The sequence below is a fragment of the Heterodontus francisci genome, chromosome 5 (genome assembly GCF_036365525.1).
Source record: "Heterodontus francisci isolate sHetFra1 chromosome 5, sHetFra1.hap1, whole genome shotgun sequence".
In the NCBI taxonomy this organism is placed as follows: domain Eukaryota; kingdom Metazoa; phylum Chordata; class Chondrichthyes; order Heterodontiformes; family Heterodontidae; genus Heterodontus; species Heterodontus francisci.
Genome location: NC_090375.1, coordinates 5,991,813 through 6,019,010, shown reverse-complemented (window position 1 = coordinate 6,019,010; position 27,198 = coordinate 5,991,813). Strand labels below are relative to the sequence as shown.

The following is a 27,198-nucleotide window of genomic DNA, read 5'->3' as shown; positions in this document are numbered from 1 at the left end:
TTGACTAGTCTGTGGGACAGCTCTCCCAACTTTGGCACAAGCCCCCAGATGTTAGTAAGGAGGACTTTGCAGGGTCGACAGGGCTGGGTTTGGCATTGTCGTTTCCGGTACCTAGGTCGATGCCGGGTGGTCCGTCCGGTTTCATTCCTTTTTATTAACTTCATAGCGGTTAGGTACAACTGAGTGGCTTGCTAGGCCATTTCAGAGCGCGTGTAAGAGTTAACCACATTGCTGTGGGTCTGGAGTCACATGTAGGCCAGACCAGGTAAGAACGGCAGATTTCCTTCCCTAAAGGACATTAGTGAACCAGATGGGTTTTCACAACAATCGACAATGGTTTCATGGCCAACATTAGACTAGCTTTTAATTCCAGATTTATTAATTGAATTCAAATTCCACCTTCTGCTGTGGTGGGATTCGAACCCGTGTCCCCAGAGAAATACCCTGGGTCTCTGGGTTACTAGTCCAGTGATAATACCACTACGCCACCACCTACCCTACCCTTTCTGGTCAATGGTAGCCCCTAGGATGTTGTTGGTGGGAAGTTCAGCGATGGTAATGCCGTTGAATGTCAAGGGGAGATGGTCAGATTCTCTCTTGTTGGAGATGGTCATTGCCTGGTACTTGTGTGGCACGAATGTTACTTGCCACTTATCAGCCCAAGCCTGGATATTGTCCAGGTCTTGCTGCATTTCTACACGGACTGCTTCAGTATCTGAGGAGTCACGAATGGTGCTGAACATTGTGCAATCATCAGCGAACATCCCCACTTCTGACCTTATGATTGAAGGAAGGTCTTTGATGAAGCAGCTGAAGATGGTTGGGCCTCGGACACTACCCTGAGGAACTCCTGCAGTGATCCTGGGACTGAGATGATTGACCTCCAACAACCACAGCCATCTTCCTTTGCGCGAGGTATGACTCCAACCAGCGGAGAATTTTCCCCCTAATTCCCATTGACCTCAGTTTTGCTGGGGCTCCTTGATGCCATACTTGGTCAAATGCTGCCTTGATGTCAAGCGCAGTCACTCTCACCTCTTGAGTTCAGCTCTTTTGTCCATGTTTGAACCAAGGCTGTAATGAGGTCAGGAGCTGAGTGGCCCTGGCGGAACCAAAACTGAGCGTCACTGAGCAGGTTATTGCCGTGCAAACGTCACTTGATTGTTCTTTGCTGATGATCGAGAGTAGACTGATGAGGTGGTAATTGGCTGGATTGGATTTATCCTGCATTTGTGGACCATTCCCACAATGCACATCATTACAATGCAAAGAATAGAAATTGACAAAACTGCAACACTCCAGGAGCTCGACACCATCCAGAACAAAGCAGCCCGCTTGATTGGCACCCCATCTACAAACATTCACTCCCTCCACTACCGACGCACAGTGGCAGCAGTGTGTACCATCTACAAGATGCATTGCAGCAATGCACCAAAGCTCCTTCGACAGCATTTGTTTCCCCGCATTTATGCACCATTCACTCTACTAATAATTTACAGCATTCTCTTTATTCCATCGCCATCTACATAAGTTAACATGGTATCATACAGACCCCCACCTGCCAAGAATGAGGCTTATTAATTTTTTCATATGAACATTGATTTTAAACTTGCTGGGAAGAAGAGAAGGCCAGTTACAAGGGCTGCCAGACATTTAGCTGAAAAACGTTTGCATACTAACAGACAGTGCTTGTGGACACAAATGAACCATTCCCTGACACATTCAACCCACAATGGATTTTGATCACCAGACGTTGAAGGTGGAAGGAAGCACATTCCAGAGACTGCTAAGATGATACAATCCACAAAAGCCAGGACTGGTTAAACCAGCTGGTCACATGACTAACTGGCTGGCCCAGAGTTTTTTGAACTCAGAAAGACTGTTTGCTCCTGGAGTGAGAAGACCTCTCCTGTCTGCTCCCATCTCTTTCTCACAAGCCTCTGGATCCACTGAGGTCACATGAACTTCGAGAAAGTCTCCAACATTGAACAAAGTTTAATAAGAATACTGGGCCCCAACGAAAAGCAAGACCTAGCTACAATCAAGGATTTTATAGCGAGCTTGAAGAACAGTAACCAAAACCATCTTCAGATATTGCCTCAAACTCTTCCACTTTATTTCTTCTGCTCTTTCTGTCTCTATCTGCATGTGTGTATCACGTATGCATGCTAGAGTGGGCGCGTCGCGTATCTGTAGGCATTAACCGAATTAGAGTTTAAGTTTAATAAAGTTCAACCTTTTTTCTTTAAACCTAAGAAAACCTATTTGGCTAGTTTCTTTGCCATATAATTGGAAGTTAGTGAACAAGGATTCACTGAGGGGGAGCTAAAAAAAAATGGTGGGTTTAAATTAAACCCTGTTCTGGTAAACCCAGGTGAAGGCTGAGAGGGAACCCTAGACCCCTTTCTCACCGGGTCGTAACAAGGGTTAAATTCGTGCCAAAGCGTCGGTGATCGCATTATTTTTCCCCGAAATATGTACAACTCTTAGATGATGAGGCTGTAACAACATACTCCATCTAAAGATTCTAGCATTTTGGTTTTTAAACTTTTCCATAAATGTTAATGGGTTATGGTCAGTGTATATTAATAACTCTTTATACTGCTGATTGACATATACCTCAAAATGTCGGAGAGCCAGTTAAATTCCCAATGTTTCTTTTTCCACAGTGGAATATTTTTTCTGATGATAATTTAGTTTTCTGGAAAAATCCCCTCCTGGTTTCTCTCTGCCCGATCTGTCATCCTGCAATAGGACTGCACCAACCCTGCAGGTCGCTAACATTGATTGCTAATTTAAAGAGTTTAGTGACATTTGGAGCTGCCAACACTGGTTCATTAATTAGGATTGCCTTTAGCTTTTCAAAAACTGCCTGGTATTCATCTGACCAGACCACTTTGTTTTTTTTTTGTAGCAAGTCAGTTAACGGAGCAGCCACAGAACTAAAGTTTCATACAAATTTCCGACAAAAACTGCATATCCCTAAAACCCTCATTATTTCCCATTTAGATTTAGGGATAGGGAACTTCATTAAGGCTTGCACCTTTGCCGTTTTTGGTAATACCTGACCTTGCCCCACTATGTGTCCGAGGTAAATTACTCTTGCCTTTCCAAATTCACTTTTTCCCAAATTTATCACGACGTACCTGGCTTGTAACTATTTAAACAGAATTTTTAGCTGGTTTACGTGTTCTTGCCAAGTGTTACTGTATATTAGTACATCATCCAGATACACTACACAGTTGGGAACACTGGCTACCACCTGATTCATTAATCTTTGTAAAGTGGCTGGAGCATTTCTTAGCCCGAATGGCATCACTGATAAAGACTGTCATGTGTTAAAAAGCTGATATCTCTTTGGCTCGAGGAGTCAAAGGAACTTGCCAGTATCCCTTTAACAAGTCAATCTTGGTAAGAAGTCTAACACTCCCCACTCTGTCAATACAGTCTTCTAAACAAGTAATTGGGTAGGAGTCTGCATTCGTTACTGCACTGACTTTTCTATAATCTATACAAAACCGGGTTGATCCATCAGGTTTAGGTGCTAGAACTACTGGCGAACTTCAGCTAATTTGACTAGGTTCAATCAAATTGTTTTCCACATGTACTGGATTTCTGCTTTCACTTGGGCCTGTTTATCTGGACTCAAGCAGTAAGAATGTAGTTTTAAAGGAACAAGTGCCCCCGATATCCACATGTGGCGAAGATTGTACATCCTGGCTTATCACTACAAACTCTTCCAAATGTTGTGAAAAGCCTGGTTAGAACTTTCCACTGTTTTGTCTCTAAGTACAAAAGCCTATTGTCTAATTTTCCTAGCCATTTAGTATTCACTAATCTGATAGTTGGAGGTTCAATCTGAGAATTTTCTAGGCCTGCTTCTGCCTCATCCTCACTATCCTTTTCCTTCTCAACAGTCCCCATTACCTGACATTCCTGTACTGGATTATCCTCCTCCCTGCGGTAATATTGCTTTAACATATTAATGTGACACAACCGGTTCTTCTTCCGGCGATCAGGGATGTCAATCAAGTAATCTACCTTACCCACTCTTTTGATCACTCTATATGGGCCATGAACCGTGCTTTCACTGGTTCTCCCTGTAACAGTAACAACACCAATACTTCACCTGCTGGTTGAAAATCACGTGCTTTTGCATTCTTAGGAACATAGGAAGATAGGAACAGGAGTAGGCCATTCAGCCCCTCGAGCCTGTCCCGCCATTCAATGAGATCATGGCTGATCCGCGGCCTAACTCCATATACCTGCCTTTGGCCCATATCCCTTAATATCTCTGCTTAACAAAAATCTATCTATCTCAGATTTAAAATTAACAACTGTTCTAGCTTCAACTGCTGTTTGTGGGAGCGAGTTCCAAACCTCGACCAACCTTTGTGTGAAGAGGTGCTTCCTAACATCTCTCCTGAACGGTCTGGTCTTAATGTTTAGACTATGCCCCCTAGTTTTAGAACCTCCAACCAGTGGAAATAGTTTATCTTTATCTAGCCTGTCTTTTCCTGTTAATATCTTGAAGACTTCGATCAGATCACCCCCTTAACCTTCTAAATTCGAGTGAAAACAGGCCTAATTTGTGTAATCTCTCCTCGTAACTTAAACCCTGTAGTCCAGGTATCATTCTTGTAAACCTACGTGGCACTCCCTCCAAGGCCAATATATCCTTCCTAAGGTGTGGTGCCCAGAACTGCTCACAGTACTCCAGGTGGAGTTTAACCAGGGTTTTGTACAGCTGCAGCATAACCTCTGTGTCTTTATACTCCAATCCTCTAGATATAAAGGCTAGTATTCCATTTGCCTTTTTGATTATTTTCTGCACTTGCTCGTGTCATTTTAAAGATCTATGCACCCGAACCCCCAAGTCTCTTTGGACATCCACTGTACTTAACCTCTTCCCATTTAGAAAGTACCCTGCTCTATTCTTTTTTGGTCCAAAATGGATAATCTCACACTTGCCCACATTGAAATCCAACTGCCACAGTTTTGCCCACTCACCTAGTCTGTCAATATCTCTTTGCAATTTTATGCTTTCATCTGGACTGTCTACAATGCCGCCTAACTTTGTATCATCAGCAAGTTTGGATATATGACTTACTATGCCATTATCCAAGTGGTTAATGAATAATTGAGGCCCCAACACAGATCCCTGCTGGACACCACTAGTCACATCCTGCCAATCAGAGTACTTAACCCATTATCCCCACTGTCTGTTGCCGACCACTCAACCAACTTCCGAGCCATGTCAATAATTTTCCCTCAACTCCATGGGCTTCTACCTTAGTTAACAGTCTCTTATGTGGGACTTTATCAAATGCCTTCTGGAAGTCCATATAAATAACATCCATGGACACTCCCCTTTCCACTACCTCAGTCACCTCTTCAAAAAATTCAATGAGATTTGTCAGGCATGACCTTCCTGTCATGAATCCATGCTGGCTGTCCCTGATTAACTGAAATTTTTCTCGGTGTTCAGTCACCCTATCCTTGATTATAGATCCAGCAACTTGCCCACCACAAATATCAGGCTAACTGGTCTGTAATTTCCTTGGTTCCCCCTTTCACCCTTCTTAAAAAGTGGAGTGACATGTGCAATTTTCCAATCCAGAGGGACCACTCCTGAATCTAGGGAACTCTGAAAGACTATAGTTAGGGCATCTACAATGTGCTCACCTACTTCCTTTAACACCCTCAGTTGGAAACCATCAGGTCCTGGGGATTTCTCACTCTTTAGTTCCATTAATTTCCTTGTTACTGATGTTTTACTTCCGTTAATTGTATTAAGTCCCTGTCCCCTATCAGCTATTAATTTTTTCGGGACTTCCGGCAAGTTATCCTCCTTTTCAACTGTAAATACTGAGGCAAAGTAATTGTTCAACATGTCTGCCATTTCCCCATTATCAATGACAATATCTCCATTTTCAGCTTTTAGTGGGCCGACATTGCTCTTGACCACCCGTTTTCCCCTTATGTAACTTTTCTTATTGATTTTGATGTCCTTTGCAAGTTTCCTTTCATAATCTCTTTTAGTAGCTCTTTTAAGCTGCTTGGTGACCCTTTGCTGGTCTTTGTATCGATCCCATTTGGCCGGATCTGTGCTGCGTTTTGCATTTTTGTAAGCCCTTTTTGTTTTATGCTATCCCTAATTTCTTTAGTTGTCCATGGCTGTTTTTTCTGTGAAGTGGAGCTTTTTCCTCTTGGGTATATACTCGCTCTGTATTTCAGTAAATGTTTCTTTAAATATTCTCCACTGTCCTTCAGTCATTTGACCCATTAACAGATCTACCCAGTTTACTGTGGACAGTCTCTGTCTCATCCTGGTAAAGTCAGCCTTATCCAAGTCTAAAATTCTAGTAACTGATTCATGCTTTTCACTTTCAAACACTTGAATTCGATCACCTTGTGATCACTATTTGATAAATGTTCATGCACAGTTAGGCTACTAATTAAATTTGGCTCATTACTCATAACTAAATCTAATATTGCCTGTTCCCTTGTTACATCTAGGACATATTGCTGTCGGAAACAATCCCAGACACATTCCGGAAATTCACTACCTTTCTGACAGGTGCTAGTCTGCCTCTCCCAATCTATATGCAAGTTAAAATCCCCCATTAATATAACTCTGCCTTTGTTACACACTTGCCTAATTTGTGCATTTATACAATCTAACACCTCAGAACTGCTGCCAGGAGATCAATACACAACACCTATTACAGTTTTAGATCCTTTTCTGTTCCTCAATTCCACCCATAAGGTCTCCACTGGATGCTTTCCCCTCATTATATCCACCCTCACCAATGAGGTGATATTATTTCTAATCAGTAAGGCTACTCCACCCCCTCTGCCATTTTCCCTGTCCCTCCTGTAAAATTTATAACCAGGTATATTTAGTTCCCAGTCTTGACCATCCTGCAGCCACATCTCCGCAATGGCCACCACATCATAATCTTCCATTTGAATTTGCGCCTGCAGCTCATCTAGTTTATTCCTTACACTCCGTGCATTTGTATATAGAACTCTTATTTGGGCTCTACCCCCTAACCTGTCCTTCAGCACTGATGCTTTGTTCACCTGTTTATTATTTCTCTCTGGTTTAACCAGTATACTTCTTGCAGTTTTGCCATTACCTGCAGTTCCTGAAGTAGGATTCCTGACTGTTTCTTTACTCTCTGCCCTGTTACTTGTTTTTGAAACTGTATTGACTTCCCCTGAGGCCTCCCCCTCCCTCCCCGCATTGACTAGTTTAAAGTCCTTGTGATCACACTATTTATCCTTTCCTCCAGGACACTGGTCCCAGATCAGTTCAGGTGGAGTCCGTCCCAACGGTACAGTTCCCTCCTGTCCCAATACTGATGTCAGTGCCCCATGAAATGGAACCCCTCTGTCCCACACCACTCCTTTAGCCACATGTTCACTTCCCGAATGTTCTTATCCCTATGCCAATTTGCACGTGGTTCGGGTAATAATCCAGAGATTATAACCCTTGAGGACCTGTTTTTTAATTTTGCTCCTAGTTCCTGATAATCCCCAAACAGGTCCTCTTGCCTAGTCTTTTAGAATTTAGAATTTAGAACATTACAGCGCAGTACAGGCCCTTCGGCCCTCGATGTTGCGCCGACCTGTGAAACCATCTGACCTACACTATTCCATTTTCATCCATGTGTCTATCCAATGTCCACTTAAATGCCCTTAAAGTTGGCGAATCTACTACTGCTGCAGGCAGGGCGTTCCACGCCCTTACTACTCTCTGAGTAAAGAAACTACCTCTCACATCTGTCCTATATCTATCACCCCTCAACTTGAAGCTATGTCCCCTCGTGTTTGCCATCACCATCCGAGGAAAAAGACGCTCACTATCCACCCTATCTAACCCTCTGATTATCTTGTATGTCTCTATTAAGTCACCTCTCCTCCTCCTTCTCTCCAACGAAAACAACCTCAAGTCCCTCAGCCTTTCCTCGTAAGACCTTCCCTCCATACCAGGCAACATCCTAGTAAATCTCCTCTGCACCCTTTCCATAGCTTCCACATCCTTCCTATAATGCGGTGACCAGAACTGCACGCAATACTCCAGGTGCGGTCTCACCAGAGTTTTGTACAGCTGCAGCATGACCTCGTGGCTCCGAAACTCGACCCCCCTACTAATAAAAGCTAACACACCATATGCCTTCTTAACAGCCCTATTAACCTGGTTAGCAACCTTCAGGGATTTATGCACCTGGACACCAAGATCTCTCTGTTCATCTACAGTACCAAGAATCCTCCCATTAGCCCAGTACTCTGCATTCCTGTTACTCCTTCCAAAGTGAATCACCTCACACTTTTCCGCATTAAACTCCATTTGCCATCTCTCAGCCCAGCTCTGCAGCCTATCTATGTCCCTCTGTACCCTACAACATCCTTCGGCACTATCCACAACTCCACCGACCTTCGTGTCATCCGCAAATTTACTAACCCACCCTTCTACACCCTCATCCAGGTCATTTATAAAAATGACAAACAGCAGTGGCCCCAAAACAGATCCTTGCGGTACACCACTAGTAACTAAACTCCAGGATGAACATTTGCCATCAACCACCACCCTCTGTCTTCTTTCAGCTAGCCAATTTATGATCCAAAGCACTAAATCACCTTCAATCCCATACTTCCGTATTTTCTGCAATAGCCTACCGTGGGGAACCTTATCAAACGCCTTACTGAAATCCATATACACCACATCCACTGCTTTACCCTCATCCACCTGTTTGGTCACCTTCTCGAAAAACTCAATAAGGTTTGTGAGGCACGACCTACCCGTCACAAAACCGTGCTGACTATCTCTAATGTACTTATTCTTTTCAAGATGATTATAAATCCTGTCTCTTATAACCTTTTCCAACATTTTACCCACAACCGAAGTAAGGCTCACAGGTCTATAATTACCAGGGCTGTCTCTACTCCCCTTCTTGAACAAGGGGACAACATTTGCAATCCTCCAGTCTTCCGGCACTATTCCTGTCGACAATGACGACATAAAGATCAAGGACAAAGGCTCTGCAATCTCCTCCCTAGCTTCCCAGAGAATCCTAGGATAAATCCCATCTGGCCCAGGGGACTTATCTATTTTCACACTTTCCAAAATTGCTAACACCTCCTCCTTGTGAACCTCAATCCCATCTAGCCTCGTAGCCTGAATCTCAGTATTCTCAACAACATTTTCTTTCTCTACTGTAAATACTGACGCAAAATATTCATTTAACACTTCCCCTATCTCCTCTGATTCCACACACAACTTCCCACTACTATCCTTGATTGGCCCTAATCTAAGTCTAGTCATTCTTTTATTCCTGATATACCTATAGAAAGCCTTAGGGTTTTCCCTGATCCGATCCACCAATGACTTCTCGTGTCCTCTCCTTGCTCTTCTTAGCTCTCCCTTTAGATCCTTCCTGGCTAGCTTGTAACTCTCAAGCGCCCTAACTGAGCCTTCACGTCTCATCCTAACATAAGCCTTCTTCTTCCTCTTGACAAGCGCTTCAACTTCTTTAGTAAACCACGGCTCCCTCGCTCGACAACTTCCTCCCTGCCTCACAGGTACATACTTATCAAGGACACGCAGTAGCTGCTCCTTGAATAAGCTCCACATTTCGATTGTTCCCATCCCCTGCAGTTTCCTTCCCCATCCTACGCATCCTAAATCTTGCCTAATCGCATCAAAATTTCCTTTCCCCCAGTTATAATTCTTGCCCTGTGGTATATACCTGTCCCTGCCCATCGCTAAGGTAAACCTAACCGAATTGTGATCACTATCACCAAAGTGCTCACCTACATCTAAATCTAACACCTGGCCGGGTTCATTTCCCAGTACCAAATCCAATGTGGCATCGCCCCTGGTTGGCCTGTCTACATACTGTGTCAGAAAACCCTCCTGCACACACTGGACAAAAACTGACCCATCTAAAGTACTCGAACTATAGTATTTCCAGTCGATATTTGGAAAGTTAAAGTCCCCCATAACAACTACCCTGTTACTCTCACCCCTGTCGAGAATCATCTTCGCTATCCTTTCCTCTACATCTCTGGAACTATTCGGAGGTCTATAAAAGACTCCCAACAGGGTAACCTCACCTCTCCTGTTTCTAACCTCGGCCCATACTACCTCAGTAGACGAGTCCTCAAACGTCCTTTCTGCCGCTGTAATACTTTCCTTGATTAACAATGCCACACCCCCCCCTCTTTTACCATCTTCTCTGTTCTTACTGAAACATCTAAATCCCGGAATCTGCAACATCCATTCCTGCCCCTGCTCTACCCATGTCTCCGAAATGGCCACTACATCGAGATCCCAGGTACCAACCCATGCTGCAAGCTCACCCACCTTATTCCGGATGCTCCTGGCGTTGCAATAGACACACTTTAAACCAGGTTCCTGCTTGCCAGTGCCCTCTTGCGTCCTTGTAACCATATCCCTGACCTCACTACTCTCAACATCCTGTACACGGCACTACAATTTAGGTTCCCATTCCCCTGCTGAATTAGTTTAAACCCCCCCGAAGAGCACTAGCAAACCTCCCCCCCAGGATATTGGTACCCCTCTGGTTCAGGTGAAGACCATCCTGTTTGTAGAGGTCCCACCTACCCCAGAAAGAGCCCCAATTATCCAGGAAACCAAAACCCTCCCTCCTGCACCATCCCTGCAGCCACGCGTTCAACTCCTCTCTCTCCCTATTCCTCGCTTCGCTATCACGTGGCATGGGCAACAACCCAGAGATAACAACTCTGTTTGTTCTCGCTCTAAGCTTCCACCCTAGCTCCCTAAATTTCTGTCTTAAATCCCCATCTCTCTTTCTACCTATGTCGTTGGTGCCTATGTGGACCACGACTTGGGGCTGCTCCCCCTCCCCATTAAGGATCCCAAAAACACGATCCGAGACATCACGAACCCTGGCACCTGGGAGGCAACACACCAACCGTGAGTCTCTCTCGTTCCCACAGAACCTCCTATCTGTTCCCCTAACTATGGAGTCCCCAATGACTAATGCTCTGCTCCTCTTCCCCCTTCCCTTCTGAGCAACAGGGACAGACTCTGTGCCAGATACCTGTACCCCATTGCTTACCCCTGGTAAGTCGTCCCCCGCAACAGTATCCAAAACGGTATACCTGTTGTTGAGGGAAACGGCCACAGGGGATCCCTGCACTGCCTGCTGGTTCCCTCTCCTTCCCCTGACGGTAACCCATCTACCTACTTCTTTTACCTGAGGTGTGACTACCTCCCCATAACTCCTCTCAATAACCTCCTCCGCCTCCCGAATGATCCGAAGTTCATCCAGCTCCAGCTCCAGTTCCCTAACGCGGTTCTCGAGGAGCTGGAGTTGGGTGCACTTCCCACAGATGCAGTCAGCAGGGACACTCTTGGCGACCCTTACCTCCCACATTCTGCAGGAGGAACATGCAACTGCCTTAACCTCCATTCCCACTATTCCAAATTCCCAGCAAATCTACTGAAAAACCAAAAACAAAAAGTCAAAACTTGTTAGGTTAGCAATCCAACGGACAGAACTTCCTAAATAAAAAGCTTACCTTATCAACACACCAGAGTCCTTTTTTTTATGGTTAGAGGAGGAGGGTGGGTGGGAGACACTACACGTGTAGTGTCTCTTACCAATGTTGTTTGTCCCAACGTGGACCACAGCAACTGGATCCTCCCCGTCCCTCTCCAATATCCTTTCAAGCTGGTTAGAGATGTCCCTCACCCTGGCACCGGGTAGGCAACATACCATGTGGAATAAAAACAAGAAATGCTGGAATCACTCAGCAGGCCTGGCAGCATCTGTGGAAAGAGAAGCAGAGTTAACCCTTCTTTGGAAGGGTCACTGACCCGAAACGTTAACTCTGCTTCACTTTCCACAGATACTGCCAGACCTGCTGAGTGATTCCAGCATTTCTTGTTTTTATTTCCGATTTCCAGCATCCGCAGTATTTTGCTTTTATATCATGTGGGACTCTTGGTCCTGCTTACAAAGAACAAAGAACAAAGAAAATTACAGCACAGGAACAGACCCTTCGGCCCTCCAAGCCTGCGACGATCCAGATCCTCTATCTAAACATGTCGCCCATTTTCTAAGGGTCTGTATCTCTTTGCTTCCTGCCCATTCATGTATCTGTCTAGATACATCTTAAAAGACGCTTTCGTGCCCGCGTCTACCACCTCCGCTGGCAATGGTTCCAGGCACCCACCACCCTCTGCGTAAAGAACTTTCCACGCATATCCCCCCTAAACTTTTCCCCTCTCACTTTGAACTCGTGACCCCTAGTAATTGAATCCGCCACTCTGGGAAAAAGCTTCTTGCTATCCACCCTGTCTATACCTCTCATGATTTTGTACACCTCAATCAGGTCCCCCCTCAACCTCCGTCTTTCTAATGAAAATAATCCTAATCTGCTCAACCTCTCTTCATAGCTAGCGCCCTCCATACCAGGCAACATCCTGGTGAACCTCCTCTGCACCCTCTCCAAAGCATCTACATCCTTTTGGTAATGTGGCGACCAGAACTGCACGCAGTATTCCAAATGTGGCCGAACCAAAGTCCTATACAACTGTAACATGACCTGCCAACCCTTGTACTCAATACCCTGTCCGATGAAGGAAAGCATGCCGTATGCCTTCTTGACCACTCTATTGACCTGCGTTGCCACCTTCAGGGAACAATGGACCTGAACAATCTCTCTTCATAGCTAGCGCCCTCCATCTCTCTGTACATCAATTTTCCCCAGGACTTTTCCATTTACTGTATAATTCACTCTTGAATTGGATCTTCCAAAATGCATCACCTCGCATTTGCCCTGATTGAACTCCATCTGCCATGTCTCTGCCCAACTCTCCAATCTATCTATATTCTGCTGTATTCTCTGACAGTCCCCTTCACTATCTGCTACTCCACCAATCTTAGTGTCGTCTGCAAACTTGCTGATCAGACCACCTATACTTTCCTCCAAATCATTTATGTATATCACAAACAACAGTGGTCCCAGCACGGATCCCTGTGGAACACCACTGGTCACACGTCTCCATTTTGAGAAACTCCCTTCCACTGCTACTCTCTGTCTCCTGTTGCCCAGCCAGTTTTTTATCCATCTAGCTAGTACACCCTGGACCCCATGCGACTTCACTTTCTCCATCAGCCTACCATGGGGAACCTTATCAAACGCCTTACTGAAGTCCATGTATATGACATCTACAGCCCTTCCCTCATCAATCAACTTTGTCACTTCCTCAAAGAATTCTATTAAGTTGGTAAGACATGACCTTCCCTGCACAAAACCATGTTGCCTATCACTGATAAGCCCATTTTCTTCCAAATGGGAATAGATCCTATCCCTCAGTATCTTCTCCAGCAGCTTCCCTACCACTGACGTCAGGCTCACCGGTCTATAATTACCTGGATTATCCCTGCTACCCTTCTTAAACAAGGGGACAACATTAACAATTCTCCAGTCCTCCGGGACCTCACCCGTGTTTAAGGATGCTGCAAAGATATCTGTTAAGGCCCCAGCTATTTCCTCTCTCGCTTCCCTCAGTAACCTGGGATAGATCCCATCTGGACCTGCGGACATGTCCACCTTAATGCCTTTTAGAATACCCAACACTTCCTCTCTCCTTATGCCGACTTGACCTAGAGTAATCAAACATCTGTCCCTAACCTCAACATCCGTCATGTCCCTCTCCTCGGTGAATACCGATGCAAAGTACTCGTTTAGAATCTCACCCATTTTCTCTGAGTCCAAGCATAACATTCCTCCTTTGTCCTTGAGTGGGCCAATCCTTTCTCTTGCTCCTTATATATGAATAAAAGGCTTTGGGATTTTCCTTAACCCTGTTTACTAAAGATATTTCATGACCCCTTTTAGCCCTCTTAATTACTCGTTTCAGATTGGTCCTACATTCCCGATATTCTTCCAAAGCTTCGTCTTTCATCAGCCGCCTACACCTTATGTATGCTTCCTTTTTCCTCTTCGCTAGTCTCACAATTTCACCTGTCATCCATGGTTCCCTAATCTTGCCATTTCTACCCCTCATTTTCACAGGAACATGTCTCTCCTGCACGCTAATCAACCTCTCTTTAAAAGCCTCCCACATAACACATGTGGATTTCCCTTCAAACAGCTGCTCCCAATCTACATTCCCCAGCTCCTGCCGAATTTTGCTTTAGTTGGCCTTCCCCCAATTTAGCACTCTTCCTTTCGGACCACTCTCGTCTTTGTCCATGAGTATTCTGAAACTTACGGAATTGTGATCACTATTCCCAAAGTAGTCCCCTACTGAAACTTCAACCACCTGGCCGGGCTCATTCCCCAACACCAGGTCCAGTATGGCCCCTTCCCGAGTTGGACTATTTACATACTGCTCTAGAAAACCCTCCTGGATGCTCCTTACAAATTCTGCTCCATCTAGACCTCTAACACTAAGTGAATCCCAGTCAATGTTGGGAAAATTAAAATCTCCTATCACCACCACCCTGTTGCTCCTACATCTTTCCATAATCTGTTTACATATTTGTCCCTTTATCTCACGCTCGCTGTTGGGAGGCCTGTAGTACAGCCCCAACATTGTTACCGCACCCTTCCTATTTCTGAGTTCTGCCCATATTGCCTCACTGCTCGAGTCCTCCATAATGCCCTCCTTCAGCACAGCTGTGATATCCTCTTTGACCAGTAATGCAACTCCTCCACCCCTTTTACCTCCCTCTCTATCCCGCCTGAAGCATCGATATCCTGGGATATTTAGTTGCCAATCATGCCCTTCCCTCAACCAAGTCTCAGTAATAGCAATAACATCATACTCCCAGGTACTAATCCAAGCCCTAAGTTCATCTGCCTTACCTACTACACTTCTTGCATTAAAACAAATGCACCTCAGACCACCAGTCCCTTTGCATTCATCATCTGCTGCCTGTCTACTCTTTCCCTTAGTCACACTGACTTCATTTTCTAGTTCCTTACAGGCTTTAGTTACTACCTCCTTACTGTCCACTGACCTCATTTGGTTCCCATCCCCCTGCCACATTAGTTTAAACCCTCCCCAACAGCGTTAGCAAAAGCACCCCCAAGGACATTGGTTCCAGTCCGGCCCAGGTGTAGACCGTCCAATTTGTAATAGTCCCACCTCCCCCAGAACCGGTCCCAATGTCCCAAAAATCTGAACCCCTCCCTCCTGCACCATCTCTCAAGCCACGCATTCATCCTGACTATTCTTTCATTTCTACTCTGACTACCACGTGGCACTGGTAGCAATCCTGAGATTACTACCTCTGAGGTCCTACTTTTTAACTTGGCTCCTAACTCCCTAAATTCTGCTTGTAGGACCTCATCCCGTTTTTTACCTATATCATTGGTGTCTATGTGCACAATGACAACTGGCTGTTCACCCTCCCCCTTTAGAATGTTCTGCAGCCGATCTGAGACGTCCCTGACCCGTGCACCTGGGAGGCAACATACCATTCGGGAGTCTCGTTTTCGACCACAGAACCGCCTATCTACTCCCCTTACAATCGAATCCCCTATGACTATAGCCCTTCCACTCTTACAAAGGATGCTATCAGTTCCCCTAATTATGGAATCCCCGACCACTACCACTTTTCTTTTTGCTCCCCCTGCTTGAATGACCTCCTGTACCATGGTGCAGTGGTCAGTTTGCTCATCCTCCCTACAGTCCTCTTCCCCATCCACACAGGGAGTCTGACCATTTTTTCATATTGGCTTGGGATGCTTTAAGGTGTTCCTGAGCCACACTGCAAGATTTTGTGAGCCTTTCTCGGAACACACATACATCGTCTTGTATCAAAGATTCATTCTTTTGTTCCAAGAATCTGTCTTTTATAAGTTTTCGAGGACCTCTCACTTCATGTCCGTAAACCAATTCGAAAGGACTGAAGCCTGAGTCTCTGCTGGCAAATAAAAGAAAGTCTAGTCCTTTATCCCAGTCATGTGGATATTTGTGACAGTATGTTCTAATCATTGTTTTGAGAGTTTGGTGAAATCTCTCTAAAGCTCCCTGTGACTCTGGGTGATATGCTGAAGATTTCAACTGTCTAATCCCCAAATTGCCCACGACTTCTTGAAATATCCTAGACATGAAATCAGAACCTTGATCTGACTGAACTTCAAGTGGTAACCCATATCTCGTAAAGAATTGGGTTAACTTTTCTACCGCTATTCGAGCAGTAATTGTCCTCAAAGGAATGGCCTCTGGAAATCAAGTAGCCATATCCATGATAGTAAATATGTATTGATGCCCCGTCTCATCCGACACATTAACAAAAAACTTTTTATCTTCCTTTCAGGTGTTAAAGAACTCAAGCTCCAGCAGCTGATGGGGACTAATGCCCCTCCAGATCCTCCTTCCGCTTCACTTCCCTCTGACCCCACCCCTTCTGATCTGACCCCTTGCCGTGTATTCACTATACCCTCTGACCTCCCCCTCTCTGATGCTGAGCGTTCTGTACTCAGCAAAGGTCTCAGTTTTATCCCCTTACGCCCCCACCTCAATGAATTTCGCTCTCGGCATGACGTTGAGCTCTTCTTCCGTCGCCTCCGCCTCCAGGCTCACTTCTTTGACCAGGAGTCCTCCCCCCGACCAGCAGACCTATTCACCTGCCTGCAGCATTCTCCCTCTACCTGGACCCCTCCCCCTGGCCTCTTACCCGCTCTTGATCTCTTCATTGAAAACTGTCGGCGAGACATTGGTCATCTCAATTTCTCTGCCCCCTCACTCACTCTAACCTGTCCCCCTCTGAACATGAGGCACTCCGTTCTCTCAGGTCTAACCCCGACATGGTCATCAAACCTGCAGACAAGGGTGGTGCTGTTGTTGTATGGCGTACCGACCTCTACCTTGCAGAGGCTGAGCACCAACTCTGACACTTCTTCCTACTTCCCCCTGGACCATGACCCCACCACCGAACATCAAACTACTGTCCACAGGACTGTCACTGACCTCATCTCCTCTGGAGATCTTCTTCCTACAGCTTCCAACCTCATAGTCCCGCAACCCCGGACAGCCCGCTTCTACCTCCTTCCCAAAATCCACAAACGGGACTGTCCCGGCAGACCCATTGTGTCAGCCTGCTCCTGCCCCACTGAACTTATTTCTTCCTATCTTGGCTCTATCTTTTCCCCGCTGGTCCAGTCTCTTCCCACCTGCATCCGTGACTCTTCTGATGCCCTACGTCATTTTGACAATTTCCAGTTTCCTGGTCCCAACCGCCTCCTCTTCACTATGGACGTCCAATCGCTCTACACCTCCATCCCCCACCAGGATGGTTTGAGGGCTCTCCGCTTCTTCCTGGAACAGAGGCCCAACCAGTCCCCATCCACCACCACCCTCCTCCGCCTGGCTGAACTTGTTCTCACATTGAACAACTTCTCCTTCAACTCCACGCACTTCCTTCAAGTAAAAGGTGTCGCTATGGGTACCCGCATGGGTCCTAGTTATGCCTGTCTTTTTGTGGGATATGTCGAACATTCCTTGTTCCAGTCCTACTCAGGCCCCCTCCCCCAACTCTTTTTCCGGTACATTGATGACTGTATCGGTGCCGTTTCCTGCACCCGCCCCGAACTGGAAAACTTTATCAACTTTGCTTCTAATTTCCACCCTTCTCTCACCTTTACATGGTCCATCTCCAACACTTCACTGCCCTTCCTCGACTTCTCTGTCTCCATCTCTGGGGATAGGTTGTCTACTAATATCTATTATGAGCCCACCGAATCCCACAGCTACCTCAACTACACTTCTTCACACCCTACCTCCTGTAAGGACTCCATTCCATTCTCCAAGTTTCTCCGTCTCTGACGTATCTGCTCTGATGATGCTACCTTCCATGACGGTGCTTCTGATATGACCTCCGTTTTCCTCAACCGAGGATGCCTCCCCACTGTGGTTGACGGGGCCCTCAACCGTATCCGGCCCATTTCCCGCACCTCTACCCTCACGCCTTCCCCTCCCTCCCAGAACCGCGACAGGGTTCCCCTTGTCCTCACTTTCCACCCCATCAGCCTCCATATCCAAAGGGTCATCCTCCGCCATTTCCGCCACCTCCAGCGTGATGCCACTACCAAAAGCATCTTCCCCTCCCTTGCCCTGTCAGCATTCCGAAGGGATCGTTCCCTCCGTGACACCCTGGTCCACTCCTCCATTACCCCCACCACCTCGTCCCCTTCCCATGGCACCTTCCCCCGCAATCGCAGGAGGTATAATACCTGCCCATTTACCTCCTCTCTCCTCACTATCCCAGGCCCCAAACACTCCTTTCAGGTGAAGCAGCGATTTACTTGTACTTCTTTCAATATAGTATACTGTATTCGCTGCTCACAGTGTGGTCTCCTCGACATTGGGGATACCAAACGCAGACTGGGTGACCACTTTGCGGAACACCTCCGCTCAGTCCGAAAGCAGGACCCTGAGCTTCCGGTTGCTTGCCATTTCAACACATCCCCCTGCTCTCATGCTCACATCTCTGTCCTGGGATTGCTGCAGTGTTCCAGTGAACATCAACGCAAGCTCGAGGAACAGCATCTCATTTACCGATTAGGCACACTACAGCCTGCCGGACTGAACATTGAGTTCAATAATTTCAGAGCATGACGGGCCCCCCATTTTACTTTTATTTTTAGTTATTTTTTTTTCTTTTTCCTTTTAAAAAATTTTTTTGTGTTTATTTTATTTTATTTCATCTTAGTTTGTTCAGTTCACTTAGCCACTGTTTTTTTCATGTTTGTACTTGCTGCTGTTCAATATTCAGTCCGTTAACACCCTATCTGTACTAATGCTTTGTCTTTCAACACACCATTAACATATTGTTTGCCTTTGCTCCATGACCTCTTGGTCAGCTATGTGGCCTTGTCCTTTCTACACCTTCTCCTTTGTTATCTCTTGCCCCACCCCCACTTTACTTGCTTATAACCTTTTACATTTCTAATATTTGCCAGTTCCGAAGAAGGGTCACTGACCCGAAACGTTAACTCTGCTTCTCTCTCCACAGATGCTGCCAGACCTGCTCAGTGGTTCCAGCATTTCTTGTTTTTATTTCAGATTTCCAGCATCTGCAGTATTTTGCTTTTATTATATTGATGCCCCTCTTTTGTTTTTGGCAAGGGTCCTAACAGTCTACTAATACCCTGCTAAATGGTTCCTCAATCACTGGTATGGGAACTAGTGGTGCCGGTTTTATGGTAGGTTGTGGTTTTCCCACCATTGACAGGTGTGGCATGTCCTACAAAATTGTCTCACATCCTTTGTAAGACCCGGCCAATGATAATATTGGGTTATGTATGATTTGGTCTTCCGAATTCCCCTATGTCCCACAAAAGGAATGTCATGTGCTAACCTTAATAATCCTTGGCGATATTTAGGTGGTACCACTATCTGTTCAACAACTGTCCAGTCTTCGTCTGAAGGCCTATGAGGCGGTCTCCATTTCCTCCTCAAAACCCCGTTTGCCATATAATAGCCTTCCGGAACTCCCTTTCACCTCAGCTTTTGTCAGAGCCATCTGCGCTAATGGATATATCTCTGGATCAGCTGGCTGTGCTGTAATGATAGATGATCTGTTAAACATCTAATTTGGATTATCTAAATCCCCAAATAAGTTTTCAGATACTTGGCTTTCTGTTTGTGGTGTCCCTTTTACCTTCGACAATGGATCCTTTTTAGCCATTGCTCGGTTGATTACACACGCAGGAAATGTTCCCGGAACTTGTTCCTGTAATTGCTCCATTTCCTTAATTTCACTTGGTAATTATAAGAAACTGATACTTTTGATCCTGCCAAATCATTTCTTCGGAGTATATCAATTCCCTTTACTGGCAAACTGTGGACAACTCCTACAGTTACTATCCCAGATATTGTCACTCTCTAGGTGTATTTTATACAAAGGATATACTCCCCGCTGGTGGAAACCTCATATCCTCCCCCAGCAAGAGTGTTTGGGTTGCTCCTGTATCCCTGAGTATAATGATAGGTTTTCCTGCCTCACTTGCAGGATATGGAGTTACTCTCCCCTTTAACAAAAATTCATTATAACTTTTGGGTATTTCATTCTTAACCTCTATACTCCTTTCAGTTTTAGTATTTGTTTTACAGCTGTCGTTAAAACTACAGCCTGCTCTGCTATACTCTCAGTCAGAGTCTTTTCCTCTGCACGAACTTTGCGTACCCCAACAAGTCCTTTGGGTTTACCTCGCAATTTCCAGCACTCTGAATGAAGATGACCTGTTTTGTTGCAATGATAACTCTTTGGCTTGCGAACCTCACTTCTACCCTCAGCACCTTCCTTTCTAACCTGAGGAGGTGATCCTGGGGCATTCCCAACTGTTCCTTCTTGTTCCTGGCTACTTGCCTTCCTTTCACTCTCCCACTTTCTGTCCTTCTCAGGTTTATGGGGGTGACGGACAAAATAGGTTGGCTTATTAGATTAGATTAGAGATACAGCACTGAAACAGGTCCTTTGGCCCACCGAGTCTGTGCCGAACATCAACCACCCATTTATACTAATCCTACGCTAATCCCATATTCCTACCAAACATCCCCACCTGTCCCTATATTTCCCTACCACCTACCTACACTAGTGACAATTTATAATGGCCAATTTACCTATCAACCTGCAAGTCTTTTGGCTTGTGGGAGGAAACCAGAGCACCCGGAGAAAACCCACGCAGACACAGGGAGAACTTGCAAACTCCACACAGGCAGTACCTGGAATCGAACCCGGGTCCCTGGAGCTGTGAGGCTGCGGTGCTAACCACTGCGCCACTGTGCCGCCCATAGCTCAAAATCATCAGCAATTTCTGCTGCTTGTCTAGCTTTCAAAACTTTCAGGTTATCTATATGAGTTCTCACGACTGAAGGAATGGAGTTTTTAAACTCTTCTAAGAGTATCAGTTCTCAACAGTTCTCATATGTGGTTTCTTTCTTTAATGCCCGTATCCAATGGTCAAATTTCATTTGCTTCACCCTCCCAAATTCTAAATATGTCTGCCCAATCTCCGTAAATTCCTAAACTTCTGTCGGTAGGTTTCAGGGACTAACTCATACGCAGTGAGAATAGCCTTTTTTGCCATCTCATAATCTGCAGAAGCCTCTTCAGGAAGCATGGCATAAACTTCATGAGCTCTGCCTACCAGCCTGCCCTGCATGAGCAATGTCCAGCTTTCTTTCGGCCATTTCCTCTGTTTGGCTATTTTTTCAAAAGATTTGAAAAATGCCTCTACGTCCCTTTCCTTGAACTTAGGAAGAGCCTGTATAAATTTAAACAACTTTTCGCTGGGTCCTGATTTAAATTCAGATTCTTCCTGACCTGAATTTTCCCTGGATTCAAGACTACCCTTTGTCTTAGTTCCATCTCTCTTCGCCTAAATTCCCCTTCTCTTTCATTTTCTCTCCAAAATGCGCTCTCTTTCCTCCAATTCAAGTTTTCTTATTGCTATTGCTTTTTTTGTTTCCTGTTGAAGCTCCAGTTTTTCCATTTCTAACTGAATCCTAGCCATTCCACTGCATCACTCTCTGACTTACGACCTTCTTGTCTTTCATCTTCTCCTTCTTACAGATACAGACCCTTAGAAAATAGGCGACAGGTTTAGATAGAGAATCTGGATCGGCGCAGGCTTGGAGGGCCGAAGGGCCTGTTCCTGTCCTGTAATTTTCTTTGTTCTTTGTTCTTCTAATTCCAGATGTTGGGTTATTAGGTCAATTATCTCTGCTTTTTTGGCACCTGGTTTCAATTCTAACCCCCATTTTGCCGCCAATTCTTTTAATTTATTCTTACTTAAAGTTATCACGTCACTGAGGGAAACATGCTGCTTTCCTAAAAACTCTGCTGCAACCGCTAATGCCATTACAATGTATAGACTGTACCTTATTATGCAAGAATCCTGGTTCCTTTTATTTCTTCGTAATTGGCATTAGATTTAGATCCCAACAATCGAGTTTCCAATTGACATTATCCCAAACGCAAGAGCAATTAATATGATGCCAGAAGCAAGACCCCAATAATATGATTCCAAATGCGAGCCCTCCAAATTTGTCTGATTCTGATCCCCGACGCGAGCCGCATAATTAAAATATGATTCAAGAGCGGACGAGCTCCCAATTAAAATATGTTACGTCCGCTCAGGACAAAGCCCCCAATCAAAATATATGATTCTGATCGCGGTGGGAGCAACGCACTGTCAATTCAGTCCCGTTGCTTCACAAGTTGCATCATATTTCTTTAAGATTTCCAAATCGAAGAAAAAAATCAGCTAAATGGAACCATCTGGTAACCCCCGAATGAAGCGAACCAAACCAGGTATATTTTGATAAATAAACTATTTATTTTAAAAAACTAAAATCTTAAACACTACTAACATAAACGAATATCTAAAGACCTTTATCACTTCTTATTTAAAAATCTAATTCCCACATTCACATACTCGGTTTTAAATTAACTGACCGAAAAATAGAAAAAAAATAGTCTTTGAAGATTACGTTTCTGATGAATGGTCTTCTAATACAACACAGTCAAAGTTCACTTGCAATCTTCCAAGGTCTGATGAAACCGAAGGTCTTTCCAAAGTTAGGAATTTAGCAGTTCAGTTTGACAGTTGTAGTATTAAATTGTTTTTTTCCCGGCAAGGAACACAGCAGATCAATAATTTGATGTGAAAGAAAAAAGCCTTTTTCTTATTTCTTTAAGGAATTAATTTGGCTTGAAGCTTTTTAGAATTTTGAGAGAGAAAATAAATCAGCTTCTCCTCCTTCAGTTTAAATTGTCTCAGAGAGCTCTCCTTCCTTCACTTGCTGGAACAGTCTGTCTCCACTGACTGCTGTTCAGCTAAATTTTAAAAGTCAAAAGAATGCACTTTGGCTCACTGAGTTTCCGGAACTTCTGTACTGACCTCTTTATGCTCTTAAAGGTGCACCGCAATATTTCCATGACACCTTACCTGGTCTGGCTAATATGACTCCAGACCCACAGCAATGTGGTTGACTCTTAAATGCCCTCTGAAATGGCCTTGCAAGCCATTCAATTGTCAAGGGTAACTGGGGTTGGGCAATAAATGATGGCCTTGCCAGTGATGCCCACATCCCAAGAAAGAATATGAAAAAATTTTTACTACATTGTTGGATAGATGCCAGTGTTGTAGCTGTACTGGAACAGCTTGCCTAGGGGCACAGTTAGTTCTGGAGCACAAGTCTTCAGTACTATTCCTGAAATGTTGTGAAGGCTCATAGCCTTTGCAGTATCCAGTGCCTTCAGCTGTTTCTTGATAACACATGGAGTGATTTGTGATGCTGGGAACCTCCGGAGGAGGCCGAGGTGGATATTCTACTTGGTACTTCTGGCTGAAGATGGATGCAAATGCTTTAGCCTTGTCTTTCGCACTGATGTGCTGGGCTCCCCCATCGTTCAGGATGGGGATATTTGTGGAGTCTCCACCTCCTGTTAGTTGTTTCATTATCAATCACCATTCACAACTGGATGTGGCAGGACTGCAGAGCTTAGATCTGATCCGTTGGTTGTGGAATTGCTCGGCTCTGTCTATTGCATGCTGCTTCCACTGTTTAGAATGCAAGTAGTCCTGGGTTACAGCTTCACCAGGTTAGCACCTCATTAGCAAGCTCTTCTGCACTCCTCACTGAACCAAATGACTATACAGATCATGTATATTATGTATGAGCACACTGCTTTATGCACATTACAATCACACCACATGTGCTACAGATTATATATGATTACATTTGATTATAGACACAATTACACTATAAATTATAGGCATGATTACACTATAAATTGCACATCTTATATTTTTGCTCAATAGTTTATACACATTATAGCTATTACAGAAACGTGGTTGAGAGATGGGCAGGACTGGCAGCTCAATATTCCAGGGTACCACGGAATCACAGAATAATACAGTGCAGAAGAGGCCCTTCGGCCCATCACCGATGCATTAAAGACACCTGACCTGTCTACCTAATCCCATTTGCCAGCACTTGGCCCATAGCCTTGAATGTTATGACGTGCCAAGTGCTCATCCAGGTACTTTTTAAAGGATGTGAGGCAACCTGCCTCTACCACCCTCCCAGGCAGGGCATTCCAGACCATCACCACCCTCTGGGTAAAAAAGTTCTTCCTCAAATCCCCCTTAAACCTCCCGCCCCTCACCTTAAACTTGTGACCCCTCGTAACTGACCCTTCAACTAAGGGGAACAGCTGCTCCCTATCCACCCTGTCCATGCCCCTCATAATCTTGTACATCTCGATCAGGTCACCCCTCAGTCTTCTCTGCTCCAGAGAAAACAACCCAAGCCTATCCAACCTCTCCTCATAGCTTAAATGTTCCATCCCAGGCAACATCCTGGTGAATCGCCCCTGCACCCCCTCCAATGCAATCACATCCTTCCTATAATGTGGTACCGATCCTTCCGGTGTGACAGAGGTGGAGATAAGAGAGGAGGAGGAGTTGCACTATTGATTAGGGAGGACATCACGGCAGTACTTAGAGAGGATATCCCGGGGAGAATGTCCAGCGAGGCCATATGGGTAGAACTTAGAAATAAGAAAGGGGTGATCACTTTGATGGGATTATACTATCTTCTTCTTCTTTGGGCCTCCTTATCTCGAGAGACAATGGATACGCGCCTGGAGGTGGTCAGTGGTGTGTGGAGCAGCGCCTGGAGTGGCTATAAAGGCCAATTCTAGAGTGACAGGCTTTTCCACAGGTGCTGCAGAGAAATTTGTTTGTCGGGGCTGTTGCACAGTTGGCTCTCCCCTTGCGCCTCTGTCTTTTTTCCTGCCAACTGCTAAGTCTCTTCGACTCGCCACACTTTAGCCCCGCCTTTATGGCTGTCCGCCAGCTCTGGCGAACGCTGGTAACTGACTCCCACGACTTGTGATCAATGTCACAGGATTTCATGTCGCGTTTGCAGACGTCTTTAAAGCGGAGACATGGACGGCCGGTGGGTCTGATACCAGTGGCGAGCTCGCTGTACAATGTGTCTTTGGGGATCCTGCCATCTTCCATGCGGCTCACATGGCCAAGCCATCTCAAGCGCCGCTGACTCAGTAGTGTGTATAAGCTGGGGATGTTGGCCGCCTCGAGGACTTCTGTGTTGGAGATACGGTCCTGCCACCTGATGCCAAGTATTCTCCGGAGGCAGCGAAGATGGAATGAATTGAGACGTCGCTCTTGGCTGACATACGTTGTCCAGGCCTCGCTGCCATAGAGCAAGGTACTGAGGACACAGGCCTGATACACTCGGACTTTTGTGTTCTGTGTCAGTGCGCCATTTTCCCACACTCTCTTGGCCAGTCTGGACATAGCAGTGGAAGTCTTTCCCATGCGCTTGTTGATTTCTGCATCTAGAGACAGGTTACTGATGATAGTTGAGCCTAGGTAGGTGAACTCTTGAACCACTTCCAGCGCGTGGTCGCCGATATTGATGGATGGAGCATTTCTGACATCCTGCCCCATGATGTTTGTTTTCTTGAGGCTGATGGTTAGGCCAAATTCATTGCAGGCAGCCGCAAACCTGTCGATGAGACTCTGCAGGCATTCTTCAGTGTGAGATGTTAAAGCAGCATCGTCAGCAAAGAGGAGTTCCCTGATGAGGACTCCCCAATAGTCAGAGGGAATTGGAGGAGCATATATGTAGGGAAATCACAGATAGGTGTAGGAATTATAGGGTTGTAATAGTAGGTGATTTTAACTTTCCTAATATTGACCGGACTGCCTTAGTGCTAAGGGATCAGATGGGGAAGAATTTATTAAGTATGTCCAGGATAGTTTTCTGAAGCAATATGTGGATGGCCCTACTAGAGAAGGGGCTATATTCGACCTCCTCTGAGGAAATGAGGATGGGCAGGTGGTTGATGTGTCAGTGGGGGAGCACTTTGGGACCAGTGACCATAACTCTATTAGCTTCAAGATAGTTATGGATCGGACTGGTCCTCAGATTGAAGTCCTAAATTGGGGGAAGGCTAATTTCGATGGCATCAGACAGGAACTCTCAAAAGTTGAATGGGAGAGGCTGTTTACAGGTAAAGGGATGTTTGGCAAGTGGGAGGCTTTTAAAAGTGTGATAGGAAGAGTTCAGGGCCAGCATGTTCCTGTTAGATGGAAGGGCAAGGCTGGCAAGCTGAGGGAACCTTGGTTGACGAGGGATATTGAGGGTCAGGTCAGGACAAAGAAGGAGGCATATGTCAGGTATAGGCAGCTGGGATCGAGCGAGTCCCTCGAGGAGTATAGAGGATGTAGGACTACATTTAAGAAGGAAATTAGGAGGGCGAAAAGGGGCCATGAGATTTCCCTGGCAGATAAGATAAAGGAGAATGCTAAAAGATTCTATAAGTATATTAAAAGGGTAGCTAGGGAGAGAGTAGGTCCCCTTAAGGATCAGTGTGGCAATCTGTGTGTGGAGCCACGGGAAATGGGCGAGGTCTTAAATGAATACTTCTCGTCTGTATTTACTGTGGAGAAGGTCATGGAAGCTGGTGAGTTCAAGGGAGGGAACAGCGATATCCTGGAGCATATCAACATTACAGAGGACGAGGTGTTGGAGGCTTTGAAGCGCATTAAGGTGGATAAATCCCCAGGGCCTGACCAGGTATATCCTCGGATGCTATGGGAAGCAAGGGAGGAGATTGCTGGGGCCCTGGCAGAGATTTTTGTATCATCATTAGCCACAGGTCAAGTACCGGAAGACTGGAGGATAGCTAATGTTGTGCCTTTATTTAAGAAGGGCAGCAGGGATAAGCCAGGGAACTACAGGCCGGTGAGCCTTACATCAGTGGTGGGAAGGTTATTGGAAGGGATTCTGAGAGACAGGATTTATATGCATTTGGAAAGGCACGGTCTGATTAAGGATAGTCAGCATGGCTTTGTGCGAGGGAAATCATGTCTCACGAATTTGATTGAGTTTTTTGAGGAGGTGACCAAGAGGATTGACGAGGGCAGGGCGATGGACATTGTCTACATGGACTTTAGCAAGGCCTTTGACAAGGTCCCGCATGGTAGGCTGGTCCAGAAGGTTCAAACACATGGAATCTAGGGTGAGCTAGCAAATTGGATACAAAATTGGCTTGGTGATAGGAGGCAGAGGGTGGTAGTGGAGGGTTGTTTTTCAGATTGGAGGCCAGTGACCAGTGGTGTACCACAGGGATCGGTGCT

At 45.5% G+C, this 27,198-nt stretch overlaps 1 protein-coding gene across 1 annotated transcript in view; it reads left to right on the top strand.

Moving 5' to 3' along the window:
- Positions 1-4,074: 4,074 nt before the first annotated feature.
- Positions 4,075-27,198, top strand: part of LOC137369690 (nucleolar transcription factor 1-like) — a 173,363-nt gene continuing 150,239 nt past the window's right edge. Inside the window, exon 1 of the mRNA XM_068031025.1 lies at positions 4,075-4,108. Coding sequence (XP_067887126.1) covers positions 4,075-4,108 — 34 coding nt within the window. The remainder of the gene's footprint in view (positions 4,109-27,198) is intronic.